Raw genomic sequence first — 16,811 nt, 5'->3', positions numbered from 1 at the left:
GTTTACCATTCACTAGAGTGCATATGAAAGGCCCACGTTTTCCCCTCTAGTTTTGCTTAGACTTCCAAAGCCGTCCCCAGCTAAAGGAGGCTGTCTTGGGGAATGAATGATTTAATTATGTTAATCTGTAAACTACTCAAAAATCAGTGAACTAATTTCATTTTTGCTACAGTAGGCTCCTGCCTTACAACAACAAAACCCTTCTTGTTCCACAGCTTTAGACTCTGCCTGTTTTATGCAGTTATTTTCTGGCTTGCAACATTTCCTTATTTACTGCACATCAAAGAAATCAGAATAAGGCTGGCAATCTCTGCAAAGCCAACAAGATGTGCCCTTTTTTGACCCTCCAATTCCTCCTGAAATCCTGCTATTTTTGTAGCTAGGGCTAGGTAGCAGGCTGAAGATCACATATCATCCTACAAAGCGAGGCTTTTATTTTGGTCTCGTTATTTTAGGAATAATCAGCAGAGAACAACGATACTTCCTCTTATGAATTTCATGTGCTTCCCTCAGGGAGCTGATAGCAGAGGGAGGCTCTTACAGAATATATACTTCCTACAGCAATAGTTCAGATAAATCTTATCTGCCCTTGAATTGATGGTAAAGCTTCCATGGACTTGTATGGAGCTTGAATTTCTTTCTCTTTACAGACTGTTTCGAAGGCAGGCACTGGGTTTTCATTGTTTGATATATATAGGCTGGCAGCTCAGTGTCTTTGAGCTGTGGAGGTCAGTGCCTATGGTTGTCAAGTCTTTGATCTCTACCATGGCACATGAGCAGAAATAAGGGCTGTTGCATCTACAAGACATAGCAGGGGGTCTTCCAGAGGCCTTAGTGTAGGCAGAGCCTCTCAGGCTCCCACATTTCAGTCACCTATTTGCTCCTCAGCTTGTGAGGTGGCATCCTTTCAGGCAGTGCTTCATTTCATACCATTGACTGGTGTTATTGAGAGACAGCAAAGAGTGGCTGCCAAGTTGTCAGACAAATCCTGCTCCAACATTTCAGCTCCTGTTTTCTGGGAACAGCACACTATAGTGTGGTGTTAGTGAGGCTCTTCATGTAAAAATTGCTGTCAGGAATGTGTTTGTGCTCCTGACTTGTGCAACCAACACAGTAGTGAAAGCTTGGCTCTGTTAATGTCTAAGGACCTTTAGTCATTCTGAAATCATTGCACTGTGATTTTTCCAGGGGTTTCTGGAGGCTGTAGTGCTGTGTAAGAGCTGTTTGAGCAGTTCAGAGTGTTAAAAAGACCTAGAACTACAGTATTTTTAAACAGCAATATAAAATCTGCTTGAAATTGTTATTGATTTAAACCAGAGTTAGATAATGGTTGGACTCAGTCTGGTAGATCTCGCCGACCAAAATGATTCTCTGTTCTTCATAGTGTGGAGAAATGTATATAAAATCATACTTTCTACATCTTGTGCTAGAAATAAGAGTATCATCTTCTTTCTCTCAAGGCCAAATGTCTGTCCAGTGGTTGAGTTGGCACTGGTAGGCCACCAACAGCCGTGTGTCCAAGCCTTTAGTCGTATGGTCAAGATGTGGAAACAAGGCTGCACGAAGAGGAGATGGTGCATGGGCTATGAGAGAAGGTAATGTATCACCTGTGGTTATCAATGGAGTCTGCTACTGAACATAGTGCAGATTCTTTAACTCTGCTTTTTCTTTGTGTATGCAAGAGGTTGTAAACCATTTCATCTGAAATGTGTGACTTAGTTACGGATATAGTTAGTTGCCAGATGAGACTTCAAAGCTTTTCATTACTGAGTGGGAAAATGCAACATTTTTTCATTTTGAGTGGGTCATGAACTTCTTAGCTGTCTGTAGATCACAATTTTATATTGTCAGAAAATGCTCCTGTCTCATCCTTTTTCAGGTGAAGTCCAGCTGTCAAGTCATCTACTTTGAAAAATTGAAATTCTTTCCATTTTGTCATGTGCTTAGAACTGATGGGAGCTGTGACTCCCCAAACAGCTAAAACCAAACCTGACTGCAAACCAGAATGACTCATCTCTGACTGCCCACAGTACAAATTCATCAGGGGAAAAAAAAACACAAGTGAGCTTAGTATATTAGAGCCATTGGATGTCATCAGGATGCATTTTGCTCTATTGACTAAATTTTTAACAAGAATTACTGATAAGGACTGAAAAACTTGTAGTAAATAGGACATAAGAGTACAACTTGTTACTGATGAGATGTCAATAACTGGGCTAGAAGTTCTGATTTGTTCTTAAACTTATTCTCTTTCAAGGTCTGGCTACTACACAGTTTACAAGCAGGTGTACAAACTGGAGCATCAAACTGTCTATAAGTGCTGCCCTGGATGGGTCCAACGTGACAACGAACCTGGCTGTTTGCACTGTAAGTTGCTGGCAAAATTGTGACAAACCGAGAGGTGACATCCTTGGGCCTGACTTTCCAACTGATGTTTACTTCTGGAAAGATGGATTTTAGTTTTTTCTTCATGACTGGGTGATCTATTGATGGGGGAAAAGAAACTTCTGTGAAAATTACAGAAGCTGTTAGAAGTGCTAAGCCTCTCTAATTTAATTGAACAGTGGAAAGTGATTGTAGCTGTTGCAGTGTTTTTGTGCCAGCCTGGCTATGACAGGCCAACCAAATTTAATGCTGTTACTCACATTATGCAAAGGAATCTGCTGTGAGGCACATGGCTGTTGGATGTAGCACTCACTGCAGAGCCTGGTTTTGGCTTTGCTGCTGCTGCTGTTGCCATTGAAGCAATCATTTCTGCACTATAGTTCTCCATCTGATGAGAACCTGTTCTTATCAGTAATTTCTAGTCATCATTAGATGTTTTCCTGAAAGATAGAATTTAATTTAAGCTAGGAAGCACTTTAGCCACTGTTAACAAGAGATGAGTAGAATTTAGCACTCTACTCTGAGCTTTGTTATTGTTTTGTCAGTGATTGTGTTTTCTGTATGAAAGTTAGCATCTGTTCCTATGCATTTTTAATCTTCATACCAACTTGAGAGCTGCATTCAGGGAGCTTGCTTTTATGATTGCCTTTGTATTTACAAACCCCCAAAACAAGTCTGAGTGATGCTCCTCTTCGTTTCAGCCTGAATCCACATATTTAAGTGTGCATCTGTTTAGTTGTAAAAGTCAGAGATATGTTTGCAATCTGTGTTTTCATCTCTGGTGTAAAGGAGTTTAATGTATTTGAACACCAGTGGCAATATAAAATTTATTTTCTTCTTGAAAGAGCAGTGCAGGCTTGCTTTGAGTTCTTTAAGACACCAAAGCGGTTGAAATATTCTTTTATATTTCAGACCCTTTACAGGTTTGGCTCAAATATGTGGAACTTAACTTATGGTAAATGTTCTGAGTTGCAGGAAGGGAAATAGTCTAATTCCCTTGGATCTTTTTTTATACCAGAGTTTCTTAATCGTTGCTATATTGTTTTCTAGCAGTTTCTTTCTGTTAGAAGTCAGTGTTTTGAGTCCTCAGAAACTGCCTTCTGCCTCTGAAGCACAGAATCATAGAATGGTCCAGGCTGGAAGGGACCTCCAAAGGTCATCTAGTCCAACCTCCCCGCAGTCAGCAGGGACATCCCCAACTAGATCAGGTTGCCCAGGGACTCATTGAGCCTCATTTACAATATCTCCAGGGATGGGGCCTCAACCACCTCCCTGGGCAACCTGTTCCACCACCCTCATGGTGCAGAACCTGTTCCTAACATCCAATCTAAATCTGCTCTTGTCTAGTTTGAAGGCATTGCCCCTTGTCCTGTCCCTGCAGGTCTTTATAACCAGCCTTTCTCCATCCTTCATGTAGGCCCCCTTAAGGTACTGGAAGGCTGCTATTAGGTCTCCCTGACCTAATAGTATTGTCCTCATCTTCATGTTTAGCCACATTATCTTTGATACTTTGGTTGAATTCAAATTTTTTCATATCAACATGGTGGCCATACCCATGATAAGTTCTGCTGCAGTCTAATCTTTCCATTTAATCTAAATTAGCTGGGTCGAGGCAATCCCAAGCACAAATCCAGGCTGGGCAGAGACTGGCTGGAGAGCAGCCCTGAGGAGAGGGACTTGGGGGTGCTGGGGGATGAGAAGCTCAACATGAGCCAACAGTGAGCACTTACAGCCCAGAAAACCAACCGGATCCTGGGCTGCATCAAGAGAAGTGTGGCCAGCAGGGCCAGGGAGGGGATTCTGCCCCTCTGCTCCACTCTGCTGACACCACACCTGGAGTACTGCATCCAGTTCTGGAGCCTCTGTTACAAGAGGGATATGGACATGCTGGAAGGTGTCCAGAGAAGGGCCACCAGGATGAGCAGAGGGCTGGAGCTGCTCTGCTATGAGGACAGACTGAGAGAGTTGGGGCTGTTCAGTCTGGAGAGGAGAAGGCTCCAAGGTGACCTTCTTGTGGCCTTCCAGTATCTGAAGGGGGCTACAAGAAAGCTGGGGAGGGACTTTTTAGGCTATCCAGGTAGTGATAGGACTAGGGGGAATGGAATAAAGCTGGAAGTGGGGAGATTCAGGCTGGATGTGAGGAAGTTCTTTCCCATGAGAGTGGTGAGAGCCTGGAATGGGTTGTCCAGGGAGGTGCTTGAGGTCCCATCCCTGGAGGTGTTTAAGGCCAGGCTGGATGAGGCTCTGGCCAGCCTGATCTAGTGTGAGGTGTCCCTGCCCACGGCAGGGGGGTTGGAACTGGATGATCCTTGTGGTCCCTTCCAACCCTGACTGATTCTGTGATTCGGAACTTCCTGTTAGCACAGGACAGTTCTGGAGGATCCCAGAGCACACTACCAAATAACAAACAAACAAAACCCAACAACCCCCCCCACAATCGTATTTAATTTTGTTTTCTTAGTGCTGTGCACTGTTGGCACTTGCTTCAATGGAGGGAAGTGTTCTGAAACTGGATCCCAGATGTGCCAGTGTCCTGCAGGATTTCAGGGTCCTCGCTGCCAGTATGGTGAGTTCCATCATCTCCAACACAACTGTTTGGGTTAAAATGAGTTTTTAACCACGTGTTGAAAGATGATTTTGTTTGGTTGTTTTAGTATTGACTTTAATTTTAAGTTGCCTTTGCTGCTTTCTCACTGGGTATTTGGTCATGCTTTTACTTAGCAAAAATTTGCCTTCTCTGGTACTGAATTTGAAGAAAGCAAGATGAGAATGTCACTTAGATGATATCAGGTTAATTTCTGTTATGGATAAGACCATTCAGTATCAGCAGTGGTGTATCTGGCTGTTTCTTCCAAACTTTCTTACGGTACCTTCGAATTTCTCAGCTTTGCTTATACCCTTCGGAGTGAATTTTGAGTCAAAACAAGTTGGGCAATACATGAAGAGTGTAGAAAGTGAGCCTGATGTATATATTCATGGGATTTTATATTTTTTGGGTGCATCTGAAAGCTGGTCTTACAGATCACTACCAAATATTTCCTAGTTGGCTTGTAATTTATGCACTAATCTTTCATTTCAGTAACTGGTCTAGCATATTGTAGCCTCAATTCTGTGTGAGTATCACACTCTCTCAATAGGAATCTTTTGCTCTCCTATGCTGGTTCACAGTCTGATAAACTCACAATGCCTTGTAATTGATGTGAAATAAGACCATCACATACTGTGTGAAGCTCTCCAAAATTACAGAACTGCATCCATTTGGCTGCTTAAGGAGGGAGTGAAAATAATTCCTTCAGAGTAGGCTGTGATTGGGACAAAGGATTTCTTTTGTATTAGCCAAATGATGATTTCTTTTTCAGCTGAAGCACATTGTGTTTTGTTCAAAGAAAGGCAGAATTTTTTGGAATATTTAGGCTTTTCATTTTTCTCATGTTCACATCCTCACCTGGCTTGTCTATCATGACATAAAAGTGAAGAGGAATGTAGCAACTGTTTACAACAATCCCTTTAAGAGCTGAGAAGCTAAGCTCTCTACTTGTTACATGACTTGTATCATGCTTATTTTATAACCTCTGCCATGTTCTGATCCCTGGGCTCCACAGAGGCTTATGTGGTAGACTGGGTCTTGTGTGGGCTCACTGCAGCAGAGCAGCTGTGTCTGTATGGGTAGCAGCCTCCTGCAGTGAAGGTAATAAAGCAGCTGGAGTTGCAGCAGACATGGTGAGTGGGAAATGCAGAAAGTCAGCAAACATTGCAGCAGGGTTGTTTTCCTTGATTGCCTGGTCATACCTAACATTTCTCATGGATGAGCAAGTATTTGCATAAAATCCAGAGCTCTTTTACAACGGAACTTCTGCTGACAGCAGACCAGAGTGTGCCCACACCTACCTTCAGACAGCATGAGCTCAGTTAAGCAGACTCCAAGGGGGATGCTGTAATGGTGTATTTCTTTACTGCCCATAGAAACAAGAAGTTTGTATCTGTAACCTGGCACAAAACAGTGACACCAATGCAGGTTGCTTTGTTACTGACTTACAGGAGAGCTGCTGCTTCAAGGCAAGCAGGCTCAGGATCTCCAAGGAGCCCATATGATAAGCTTTTGCCAAATGCAGTATAAATCTCAGTGAATTCTAAAGTGTCTTTGATAGTCTTCAGAGTCTCATTCTGTTGCTTGTAAATACCTACAGCACTAAGGCATTTCCAGCAGGCATGTGGATAGCACAGGCCAAGTTTTCAAACTGGAAATGAGGTGGTGTGGTCTCTTTCAGAGGCTGGTGACTGCAGACCCTGTAAAAACAATGTGAGGTAGCCCGCATCTTTGCAGGGCGGGTGGAACTTTTATCTTGGTGCTTTGTCTGCTTTCTATTGATTTCTAAGGTTTGAATGGAATTTCAGGAGTCATCATTTTCAGGTTTATACAGTAGCTGCTATCACAGCCTGGCAGGAGTGAGTTTATAAATTAAATTCTGAAGGGAAAAACCTCCTTTCAGAAAGAACGTTATGGACCATTCACCTGCCTAACAAAAGCAAGGTAATTTAGAGTCTAAGGCCTCTTAACCATTGCAGGTGTCTCCAGTCAGATGCTTGTGAGGTTTGTATTGTATTCACTGCAGGCAAAACTGAAGAAAAGGTAATGTGGAACTAGCAGCTATAGCCTGTGTTTCTCTAGCTGATGCTGTAATATTGCTCTCTTAAAGTAGCTTGAATTGATTGTGACTTCATTATTTAATGCTAATATATTGTGATTTTCTTAAAGGATCATTAAGTCTAGCCTGTCCCCATCTCCCTGCTTGCCTCTTCTACCTTATTGGAAAATAAACTATTTTCCTTCCAACACTTAACCCAAAGGAAAAGGAATCACTCCTCCCAGCATCTTTTGCTTTGAAGATCTGATGGAACAGATGGGTGCCAGGAAAACCAGAGTTTGCCTTTCGGCATGTGTACTACAAAATGTCAGTGGAAAAGATATCCTGTGAAGCTGTTCACAGGGGTCTTTGGTGCAGAGGCACAATTCCTTGTACCTAGTGGAGGGATGCAGGCCATGTCTCTCTGGCAGGAGTGTTCATGTAGCCCCCTCAGGGGCTTTGCAGGGAAAGAGAGGCTCTAACTGGGTATGAAACCACAAACTGCTGGCAGAAAGCTGCTTGTTGTGCATCCTTGGTTGTAATCATGGTTTCTGTTACTCTTGGTGGTGTCAACTCCTGCCTGTCTCCTGACAGGAGGAACCATCCATGGGCATTTCATAACTCTGCTTGCACTCATTTGAGCAAAACTGTGGCATGTCTCCTTTTCCAGCCTTTTTACTTATGTTCTTTTTGTTTCTGTCATTCAGTGTTGACAGCTAATTCTAGTATTTCACTTGTGCAGTGGCTCTCATGATCTCCCTGCTGGGCACTACAATCCATAGTAGGTAGACAAGAAATCTGTTATAAAAATCAGCTACTTTGAACATTTGTATTCCCACTTTTTTTTCATCTTCTAATTTGGCTTTTCCTGGTTTGAGTTTACATTTGCCATTGAGTTGATAAGCAGCTCAGCCTCCTGGAGACCAAGCTGCAAGATGCTTTGTCCTGGCCTGTCCTGCAGAAAGTCTGTGACAGACAGTTGAGTGACTTCTGACAGCCCAGTACATCATGGCAATCTGCAGCAGGGATGATTATTCACACTTGGCATGATCACATCTACAGAGTTTTAAAGGTATCCTGTGGTGTTTCAGTAGCCTGTAATGACACATTATTTCTGATTAGATGCTGCAAGTGTTGTGGTTTCTCTAGCAAACTACGTAATTGTGACTAGAAATGCATTACTGTACCTCTTGTATGCTTCTCTCCATGGTTTTATTATTTTACCCACACAAGCAGCAATAAAAACTTGGAAGAAAGATTTATGAGTGAAATGGACAAGCTCTTCATACAACCATTGCAGGGATTCAGTAACAGATTGAGCTGTCTCTTTCATTGTCTGCTGCCATTTGTCTTGTAATAATAGACTTGTATCAATTACAATGTAAACTTGCAAGCTCTGTGTCTATATATTTTTTCTTTTGTTTTTTTAAACTTGTTTGGAGGTTGAGATTCCCATTTTGCTTGAGCCCTGTGGGAAGGGAGGGAAGATTTGTAACAAAAAAAAAGGTGAAATTTGGCACCAAGAATAATCTGCTGCAGTGCTGGTTTCATTGTTATTCACTAGTTGTCCTGGTAATCTTGTTCAAGGCCTGCTAGCCACCTGAGCTGGACATGGAAGTAGATTAATTTCACTTAGCTTGTTTAATTTAACCTGGGACTTGGACTTGGGCATATAGCTGGTGAAAGCATTCCAAATTCTACAAACAAGTGTAACTATTTATTCCTCAACTATGTAAAAATCACTCAATGCAAAAGGAGGAGTTAAAACTAACTCCTAAACATTTTGTCTTCAAGCCTCAAGTTATTCCTGTTTCTACTTTTTTCTTTTTTTAACTAAAAGCAAGAATGAGAACTATGTAGGCTTGATAATTTCATGACTGAAACAACCCCCAGCACCACAAAGGAGGCTACCATCATTGGGAGAGTAACTACAACTGAGCATCTCTGAGATATATGATGGGTGTCATCAAGAGATGTTTGAAAGTAGGTGAGGAATGGCCAGGGCAACCTTGTCAGGGAAGTCATCTTATGATGACATGTTTGTCATCATGGCTTAATCACTAGAAAGCTGAGCACAGGATTCCAGTGTTAACAGACGAAGTGTCAATACATTCAAATACAACACTGTAATGTTGGCTGTAATGCAGGCAGAATCTGAAATTCTTCCACACTGCCTGATGAAGGTTGTGTGCTCGAAGCATGCACTGCATCTCAAGAGGCAAGTGAGGTCTGCTGCATGCAGTGCTTGCCTGAGATTTGAGATAAGAGCTTTGTTCTTTTTTCACCTGCCACTGACCTTGAATATTAGTTCAATAACTTTTTTTCTGTGCCACTATGCCTCAATTTCTTCCTACATGAAATGCTGGTAATGATAGCTCATTCCTTTTGTAAAGTGCTTTGAGACCCAAGTAATTAAGCGGAGGATAATAGCATTGCAATGTGGATATAAAGGCAAAATGCACACCACAAGGGTAGCTAAAATGCTTATGAGAGGGAGATTCATCAGTTCATTGACTAGCTGTCAATCTCTTCCTTAGCTCTGGTCACACACTATTAAGATATTGAACTCAATAAAGATTTTAGTAAACAAATGTCAGCACCTAGGCCAGGTATTTTAGGGTTTACACTACAGAAGTACTGAAAACAAAGGTGGTTTTTCTTGAAATCATTGATTAAAATGGCATGAATTCTGATCTATCTTCTTGCAACTAAAAGTACTTCCTCACTCACTGAGAGTTTTCTTCCCCCCCCAACTTCCCTCTAGGAAATATTTCTTTCTGCAAAGAGTTATTTGATGAAACTTCTGATTAATGTCCTTTCTGCCATTCTGGTCTCTTGTTGGGATGTGTATTTTCTTCTTGGAGATTAAAGATCTGGACAAGCTTTACAGGGCAGTTTATATCAGTGAAACAGTGCTACAAATTGTCATTCTTTGTGGATCCCTTAACATAGCAAGCAGCAAGCTTGAAACTGCTGTGCATCTGTTACCCATAGATGTCTTCAGTTCTCATGGATCTTTGTTCCAGTGGGACTAGATAATGTCTGAGTGCTTGTGAGGGCAGATTAGTCCTTAACATGCCTGTGCAGTGCTGCTGATAGCGAAGCCCTCGCTGTTGCTAGGTGTTCTGGCACTTTGTTTATATGTTTTGGCAATGAGTCCCAATGCACTTTTACCAAAAAATTTTTTTATGTGAAATTTCTCCATTAGCCCCTAAGGAGAGTGGAGAATGATGGCACAAAGGATTTGTTCAAATTGCTCCAGGTTAGTGCATGTAATCATATGTGTCCAGCAGATCCAGGGAGGTTCTCCTCCTCTTCTCTACTCTGTTGAGACCTTACCTGGAATGTTGCATCCAGTTCTGGGCTCCCCAGTTCAGGAGGGACAGGGATCTACTTGAGAGAGTCCAAGGGAGGGCTATGAGGGTGATGAAGGGACTGGAGCACTGCCTTATGAAGAGAGGCTGAGAGACCTGGGGCTGCTTAGACTGGAGAAGACTGAGAGGAGATTTAATAAATGTTTATAAATATCTGAGGGCTGGGGATCAAGAAGGAGGGGACAGCCTCTCCTCAGTTGTGCCTTGTGATAGAACAAGGGGCAATGGATATAAGCTAGAGCACAGGAGGTTTCACCTCAACATGAAGAACTTCTTTACTGGGAGGGTCACAGAGCACTGGAGCAGGCTCCCCAGAGAGGTTGTGGAGTCTCCTTCTCTGGAGACTTTCAAGACCCATCTGGATGCATTCCTGTGTGACCTGCACTAGATTCCATGGTCCTGTTCTGGCAGGGGGATTGGACTTGATGATCTGCAGAGGTCCCTTCTAACCCTTAACATTCTGTGATCCTGTGCCTTTTCTGTTACTCCTCTGCTTTTCAACTCCCAGGAAAAAAAAAAATCCATCATTTCTGTACCTTCCTATTTGGATACCGTATTCTCTTGATCAAGAAGTCCTGGCTGACAGCAAATACGAAGGTGTAGATGCTTTTGGTCCTTTATATGGCAATAAAGGAGCACTAGTGACATGTGAGCTCTTGACAGCTTGAGAGCATCCTGTTGACTTGGTATGTGCTGAAGCACTTCAGAGCTGGGCAGCTGCTTGTGCCTGCATTAGGGGCTGTGTCTTTTTCAGTACTTGTCAAAATAATAACAGTGCTGTTGTACCAGAGTATCCAAAACCTTTCCAAGCAGAGAAATTTGAAAACATGCGTGTGTTTTTGACAACAAACACAGCTAACAGGGCATAGTGAAGGTTCTTCATATCAGAAGTCGAGTAGACCATGGTGCTTCCTTTGTTGGTCGTGTGAACCACACAGAGAGGAACAGCCTGAGGCAGTTCCATATGATGGTGCTTTTACCTGCCTATATGGCAAACTGTGGCCAGCAACTAATGGCCAGCATGATGTTGTGTTTAAGGAAGTAGTCGCTGCTGACATCTCAGCCAGTTCTGAAGCAAACTGGTTTAATTTGATGTGATAGCAGGCAGCCTGGGTTTTAAACAACTTTAATATGAATTGGTCATGCTACAAATGCAGAAGCCCTAGATGACATGATCTAAGAATCCAATAAGTATTTATCTCTCTGCTGTAATCCTTCCCAACTTTGAGGATTTCATGGTTCCTTTAAAATCGCTTCAGAGCAGATTTGTATTCAGCGTTGAGTGTCCTACTGCCCAACATGCATCTGAGAAGTCCTTCTTTAACTTATTTTTAGATTTTAATTTTTTTATTTAAAGTCCTACTTCAGTTGACTATACACCTCTGCCCTTTCTAAAACTGCTGTGTGTAACTTTGGAGTATATCAAGTTGTATGCTTGTGAAGAGTGGTCCTCTAATTAAGAAAGCCAACCCAAAAGGAGGTCAATAAGGATCTCTTCCTTCATATGAAATGCTGCTGTTATTAATATATTGGTTGTCTTAGTCTGCATCTCTTCACCTTCCTTGATACTGTCTGTAGCACATTAGCATCAGGTGAGTTGGGACAAAATACAGCTTTTGTATTTCTCAGTGTAATCCTCAGTGTGTCATCCAGCTCTATCAGCTTGGAGTTGTCAGGGCTAAATGAGTGTCCTGCTGTCACTGCTGAGTTCATTCTGGTGATGTTTGTGCAATCTGCTTCTTGGTGACCTTGGAAGCTGCTATCAGAGCACTGCCTCTTTCTGCCTCAGGTGTGGGCTGTGAAGCCTCACAAGATCTACAAATCCAGTTTTGGACCTTTCAGAAGCAATATAAAAGTTTGACAGCTCTTACAGCTTCCTTCAAGGCAGAGAAATCCAGAAAGCTTAGAAGCACTGAGGCAACTAAGGAAGCTTGCTCAGGTCAAAAGGGTGAGAGAAAGCTATGAATGATGACAGAATGTTGTCCTTGCTTTTCAAAAACCATCTGGATCTCATGCATTCAAAAATGATTTGTGTAACTCCTCAGAAGACATACTTGTATGGTTTGGAAGAATATCAGGGCAGGAATCAGCTGAAACAATGGGATGGGGATATTCAGCTCTGAAGTAGCTCAGAGTTTGGAGGAACCACAGAGGACAAAGCCAGCTCTTGCTTTGAACTGTCATAAGAGCTTGACACTTGAGTACTTTTAGTTACTGGGAAGTAGCACTAGACATGTACAATTTATTTAAGCAGGTACTCTAAAGTGCTTGCTTTTTTGTGCTTGAAAATGTGTATTTGGCTTTTTTTCCTACTCCACTGTTTTAATTCATGGTTTGTCAGGACCGAACCTGGATGAAAATTGAGTATCTGAAGGATTAAATAGAAAACAAATGCTGTAGGCAACTTTATGTGGTTAATCACAAGTATCTGCAAGAGAAAATTTGCCAACAAACTTTTGGTGTTTAGTATATTAATCAGCAGTTATTTGTAGTTAGATTTGTAGACTTGATTGGTGGTTTTCTTTTTTCGCCCCCTGCTGTGTCTTGTACTACTTAGAACCAATCAATCTCATCCTGTCTTACATGTGGGGGGAAAAAATGGGAGGGGGAAAAACCCTCACTGGTGTCATGCTCTTTCAGTCCATAATTAGTTTATCAACTTCAATGAAATTTTAGCCATGGTCAGGTCTTCTGATGTAACCTTTTAGCAGATTCTCATCTCACTGGATAATTGGAGACCTTCAGCACTGTAGTAATCTAATTGCTTTGAGAATCTGAGAACCAAATCTGCAGTGGCTGATTTTATTAACTTTTTTTTTTCTCCAAAGACTTAATGTAGCTTGTGAATTTCACAAAATGTTATAAAAAGGGGGGAAAAAATGCTGTTTTAAGTCTTTGTACAAAAAAACCCAATGCTGTCACTAATACACAATGTCAACCCCTATGTGTAGATCTATCAAAACTTAGTCATCTGCTGTCATGGAATGATGCCTTCTGGGTTTGGTCTCATGGCACTATACTGTTCTCCAATCTGTCTCCTATATTTTGCACTTTGATGGCAACTGATAGGGATCCTGACACTTAAAACAGATTGTGATATGAATAATAAATTGTAGATAAATATAGTCACAAATTAATACAAATGTAATGTTGGAGCTAAATATAACATGCTACAGTGCTGGTGCTGATTAGGAGCCCATGAAAAAAGATGAGATCAATGTTCTTCTGTGCAGAGACTTGCAAAAGACAAATGGAGTGCTCAAAACCACTGCAGAAGGTCCAAGCTCGCTGTAATCTCTCAAGAAAAAAAAAGTTATGGTTAAGATAAAATGACATTATCTGTCCTAATGATGGATAGCAGTTGATTCAGAAATTAATTCTAGTTGCAAGCAAGATCTTGTGGAGGATTCAAAAATCCCCAAAGCATGGCTTCTTCCAGCCTTTCCACTCTTTTTTTTGTGCCCCCTGCATTTGCTTGCCTTTTCATACACACACCCCCCCCTGATCTTTGCCAGTGTTGATAAGACAGGAACCTCTACAGATGAAAAACCCTTTTAAAGTAGGCACTGAAGAGCTAGGAGGAATAAAAGCTTTGTCATTTTAAAACAGGAATGGCAAAACACTGATTGAAAAATCATGACTGGCTCTCACCTAGCTATGACAGGATATAATAATCAGCCCATCTTGCTGAAAGGCTCTTATGTGCCTAGGCTTGGCAGCCATTAGTGCAGAGCGACAGGTAGACAGACAGCAGGAGAGAAACAGCAAACAAAGATGTCAAAAGTAAACGAACCTAAGAAAAACCACTTGAGAGCAATTTCACCCTTACTGTCTTTGGTCCAAAAGCCTGTTTACTTTGCGCTTCCTGCAAAAAAAAAAAAGTTAAAAAAAAAGTAAAAAATAATAATGGAAGAAAACCTGCTTTCTAGCTGCTAGCCTTTTATTTGATGTTGGTTCAGAAAATGTGGTAGCAAGCTATAGCTAAGATGAACATTGTGCAGAGATGTTTGCAGGTACATCTTTTTTCAAGAGCAAAGGTGAGTGAGCAGAGCCTGAGTCTCTAGAAACATCTGGATTCTGTTTCTTGCTGCTCTCCATGAGTGTGGGCAGATTTATTTGGGCATCCAGCCTGCCTTCAGTGCAGGGCTGTTTGAGGTAGGTTATGACGACTTAGGTCAGGTAATACAGGTGAGGTTAAATAACCCATGGTAGCATGGCTAGAATTCTGCCAGCACCCAGCTGGTGCAGTTTTACTGTAGCTCTGTATGCAAGCCATGTATTAAACCATCTAGATATTGTCAAGGTTTAACTGATTTGCCAGAACATCCAGTAGACTTGTCTTTTTTTTAATCTTCATTGATTAAATCTGGAAGGTTTGCAGAGGGAATTTTGAGATGGTTTCTGTGTATCTCATTCTCCTCTCAACAGGTAGCTCTCCCTGTTCCTTCACTTTCTTATGCTTGTTATCAGAGGTCAGATGCTTGCATCCTGTTGTGATTTCTCACCCACCCTCTGTGGTATGGACTGTTGGGTGCTTCCATGGAGGCACAAATGATGAGAGCTCTTCACAAACAAAGCTCAGCTGACTGCTGTCTACTTCAGTGGTGTTAGTCTGGCATGTCACTGCTGATTGCTTTCATTGCCATGAAAGGTTTTTGAGGCATTGTCACTGCAATGTTTCTTACGGAAGTGAGGAAACGGGGAGCCTTCTTGGGCAGCACTTCGAGGACTGTGACTGAGAGTCAAATTGAGGTAGCTAATTACTTGTGCTGATGAAAACGTTTTGACACATGGATATGAACAGTTTTTGACTGTGAAAGAAAAAATATCTCTCTAGGAGTGTGCATATGCAGTCAGGGCTGTATTTAAGTCTGATAGAAGGCATGGACAGTGGCCTTTAAGAAATGAATTTAGCATCAAAGGAAGGACTGTGGTTCCTTGCCTGATTCTTTTCCAGACCTTGCCTTTCATAGAATCATAGAATGCCAGGTTGGAAGGGAGACAAGGGTCATCTGTTCTAACCTTTCTAGGTGATACTCTAGTTTAAATAAGATGGCTCAGCACCCTGTCAAGCTGAGTTTCTAGTCTTAAAATTGACCAACATTAGGGGAATCTGCTGCTTCTTGGGGGAGATTATTCCGATGTCTAACTGCTCTCATTGCCTTTGATTCTCTCAAGCTGGGTTTTGATTTTTGCTTTATGCTAAAGGCTCTCTTGTAAGGCTTAAAAGTAGATCTGTTAATGTATATCCTATTGTACCTCCTTCCTACAGGAAATTCCTTCCATCCTGTTCCATCTACCTCCTCGGGTGTCCGCTCCTGGCTTTTAAGGAAACAACGATTTATTGTTAGTCATCATCCACCTAGAAATTTGTTTTCAGGTGTAATGACTGCCCCAGAAATTGTCTGTAAACACTATTTTTCCAGTCATTTAACAGCATTCTTCAGTGCTGATGTTTATTTCATCTAAAAGGGGCAAAAGAGTTAATTACATTGTCTAGAAATGGAGCCAGAAGCTTGCCAGCAACCACAAGGCATTACTGCTCACTTCGATAGAACTGAACTCACAGTAGTGGCAGCTGGATTTAATTATAAGTTTGCAACCCTGTGGTTTCAGCAGCAGCTGCTGAAGAATGGATAATGCAAGTAGCCTTCGAAGCCATTCACATTAGAGATAAAACCTTGTCATTCACAGAGACAGCTGACTGAACAAGTATTAAAATGAACAAAGATTTCCCCAGGGAGGTTGCAGTATGAGGTTGTTTTTTTTTTTGTTGTTGTTTTTTTTTTGTCTGGCTGCTTCTTGCTCAGATATGTCAGGCATGCAGTATTGTATTCTGTGTTTCCACCCAAAAATATGAGGCTATTCACAAATAGAAGTCTTAAAGCCTCTAATAGCCCAAGGTATTCAACAGCAAAGTGTGTGTGTGTTTTGTGTTGAATGACTCCTGTAATGCTGAGCAGTCTAGGCTAAGAATCAGTCGTGATTAACATGTAGCTAAATGAGTTAGAAAGGAAACAGAACAAAATCCAATTACTATTTCTGTTGCAGTCTTTTCAAGTAAGCACTGTCCCTGCCTGAAGCATGAGGAAGGAGAGAGAGGGATGGGAGAAAGCCAAACATTTGCTAAAGGCACTTTAAAGTTTTATTTTGTTATTTTATTCAATATGTCAGTAGTAGACTACCATGACTGACTTGCTAAGGAATGACATGTGGCTGGTGAAAGAATGTTTTCTTTTTTAGTTTGGTTGATATTTCTCAGTGTGGGGTTTTTTTTTTTTTGTAGAAAAGAAAATTTCTAATTCCAAAGTGAAGTCGAGCCTTGGAAAACTAACATTAGAAGGTACAAACTCAGCGGGCAATTTGAAATGTTTTCCAAGTCAGTCTGGAGCAAGAGCTGGGTCTGAATGTCATAGGAAATCCTAAG

The 16,811-nt window shown here is 41.6% G+C and overlaps 1 protein-coding gene across 1 annotated transcript in view; it reads left to right on the top strand.

Moving 5' to 3' along the window:
- The first annotated feature begins 611 nt into the window (after positions 1 to 611).
- The window catches only part of LOC128970528 (multiple epidermal growth factor-like domains protein 6), a 230,828-nt gene continuing 214,628 nt past the window's right edge, over positions 612 to 16,811 (top strand). The window contains 4 exon segments of the mRNA XM_054385757.1: positions 612 to 619; positions 1,461 to 1,595; positions 2,258 to 2,367; positions 4,847 to 4,951. Of these exon segments, the coding sequence (XP_054241732.1) occupies positions 612 to 619; positions 1,461 to 1,595; positions 2,258 to 2,367; positions 4,847 to 4,951 (358 nt within the window).

The sequence above is a fragment of the Indicator indicator genome, chromosome 13 (assembly GCF_027791375.1).
Source record: "Indicator indicator isolate 239-I01 chromosome 13, UM_Iind_1.1, whole genome shotgun sequence".
Classification (NCBI taxonomy): Eukaryota; Metazoa; Chordata; class Aves; order Piciformes; family Indicatoridae; genus Indicator; species Indicator indicator.
Note: the sequence above shows the minus strand (reverse complement) of the source record. Positions and strands in the feature narration are given on the sequence as shown.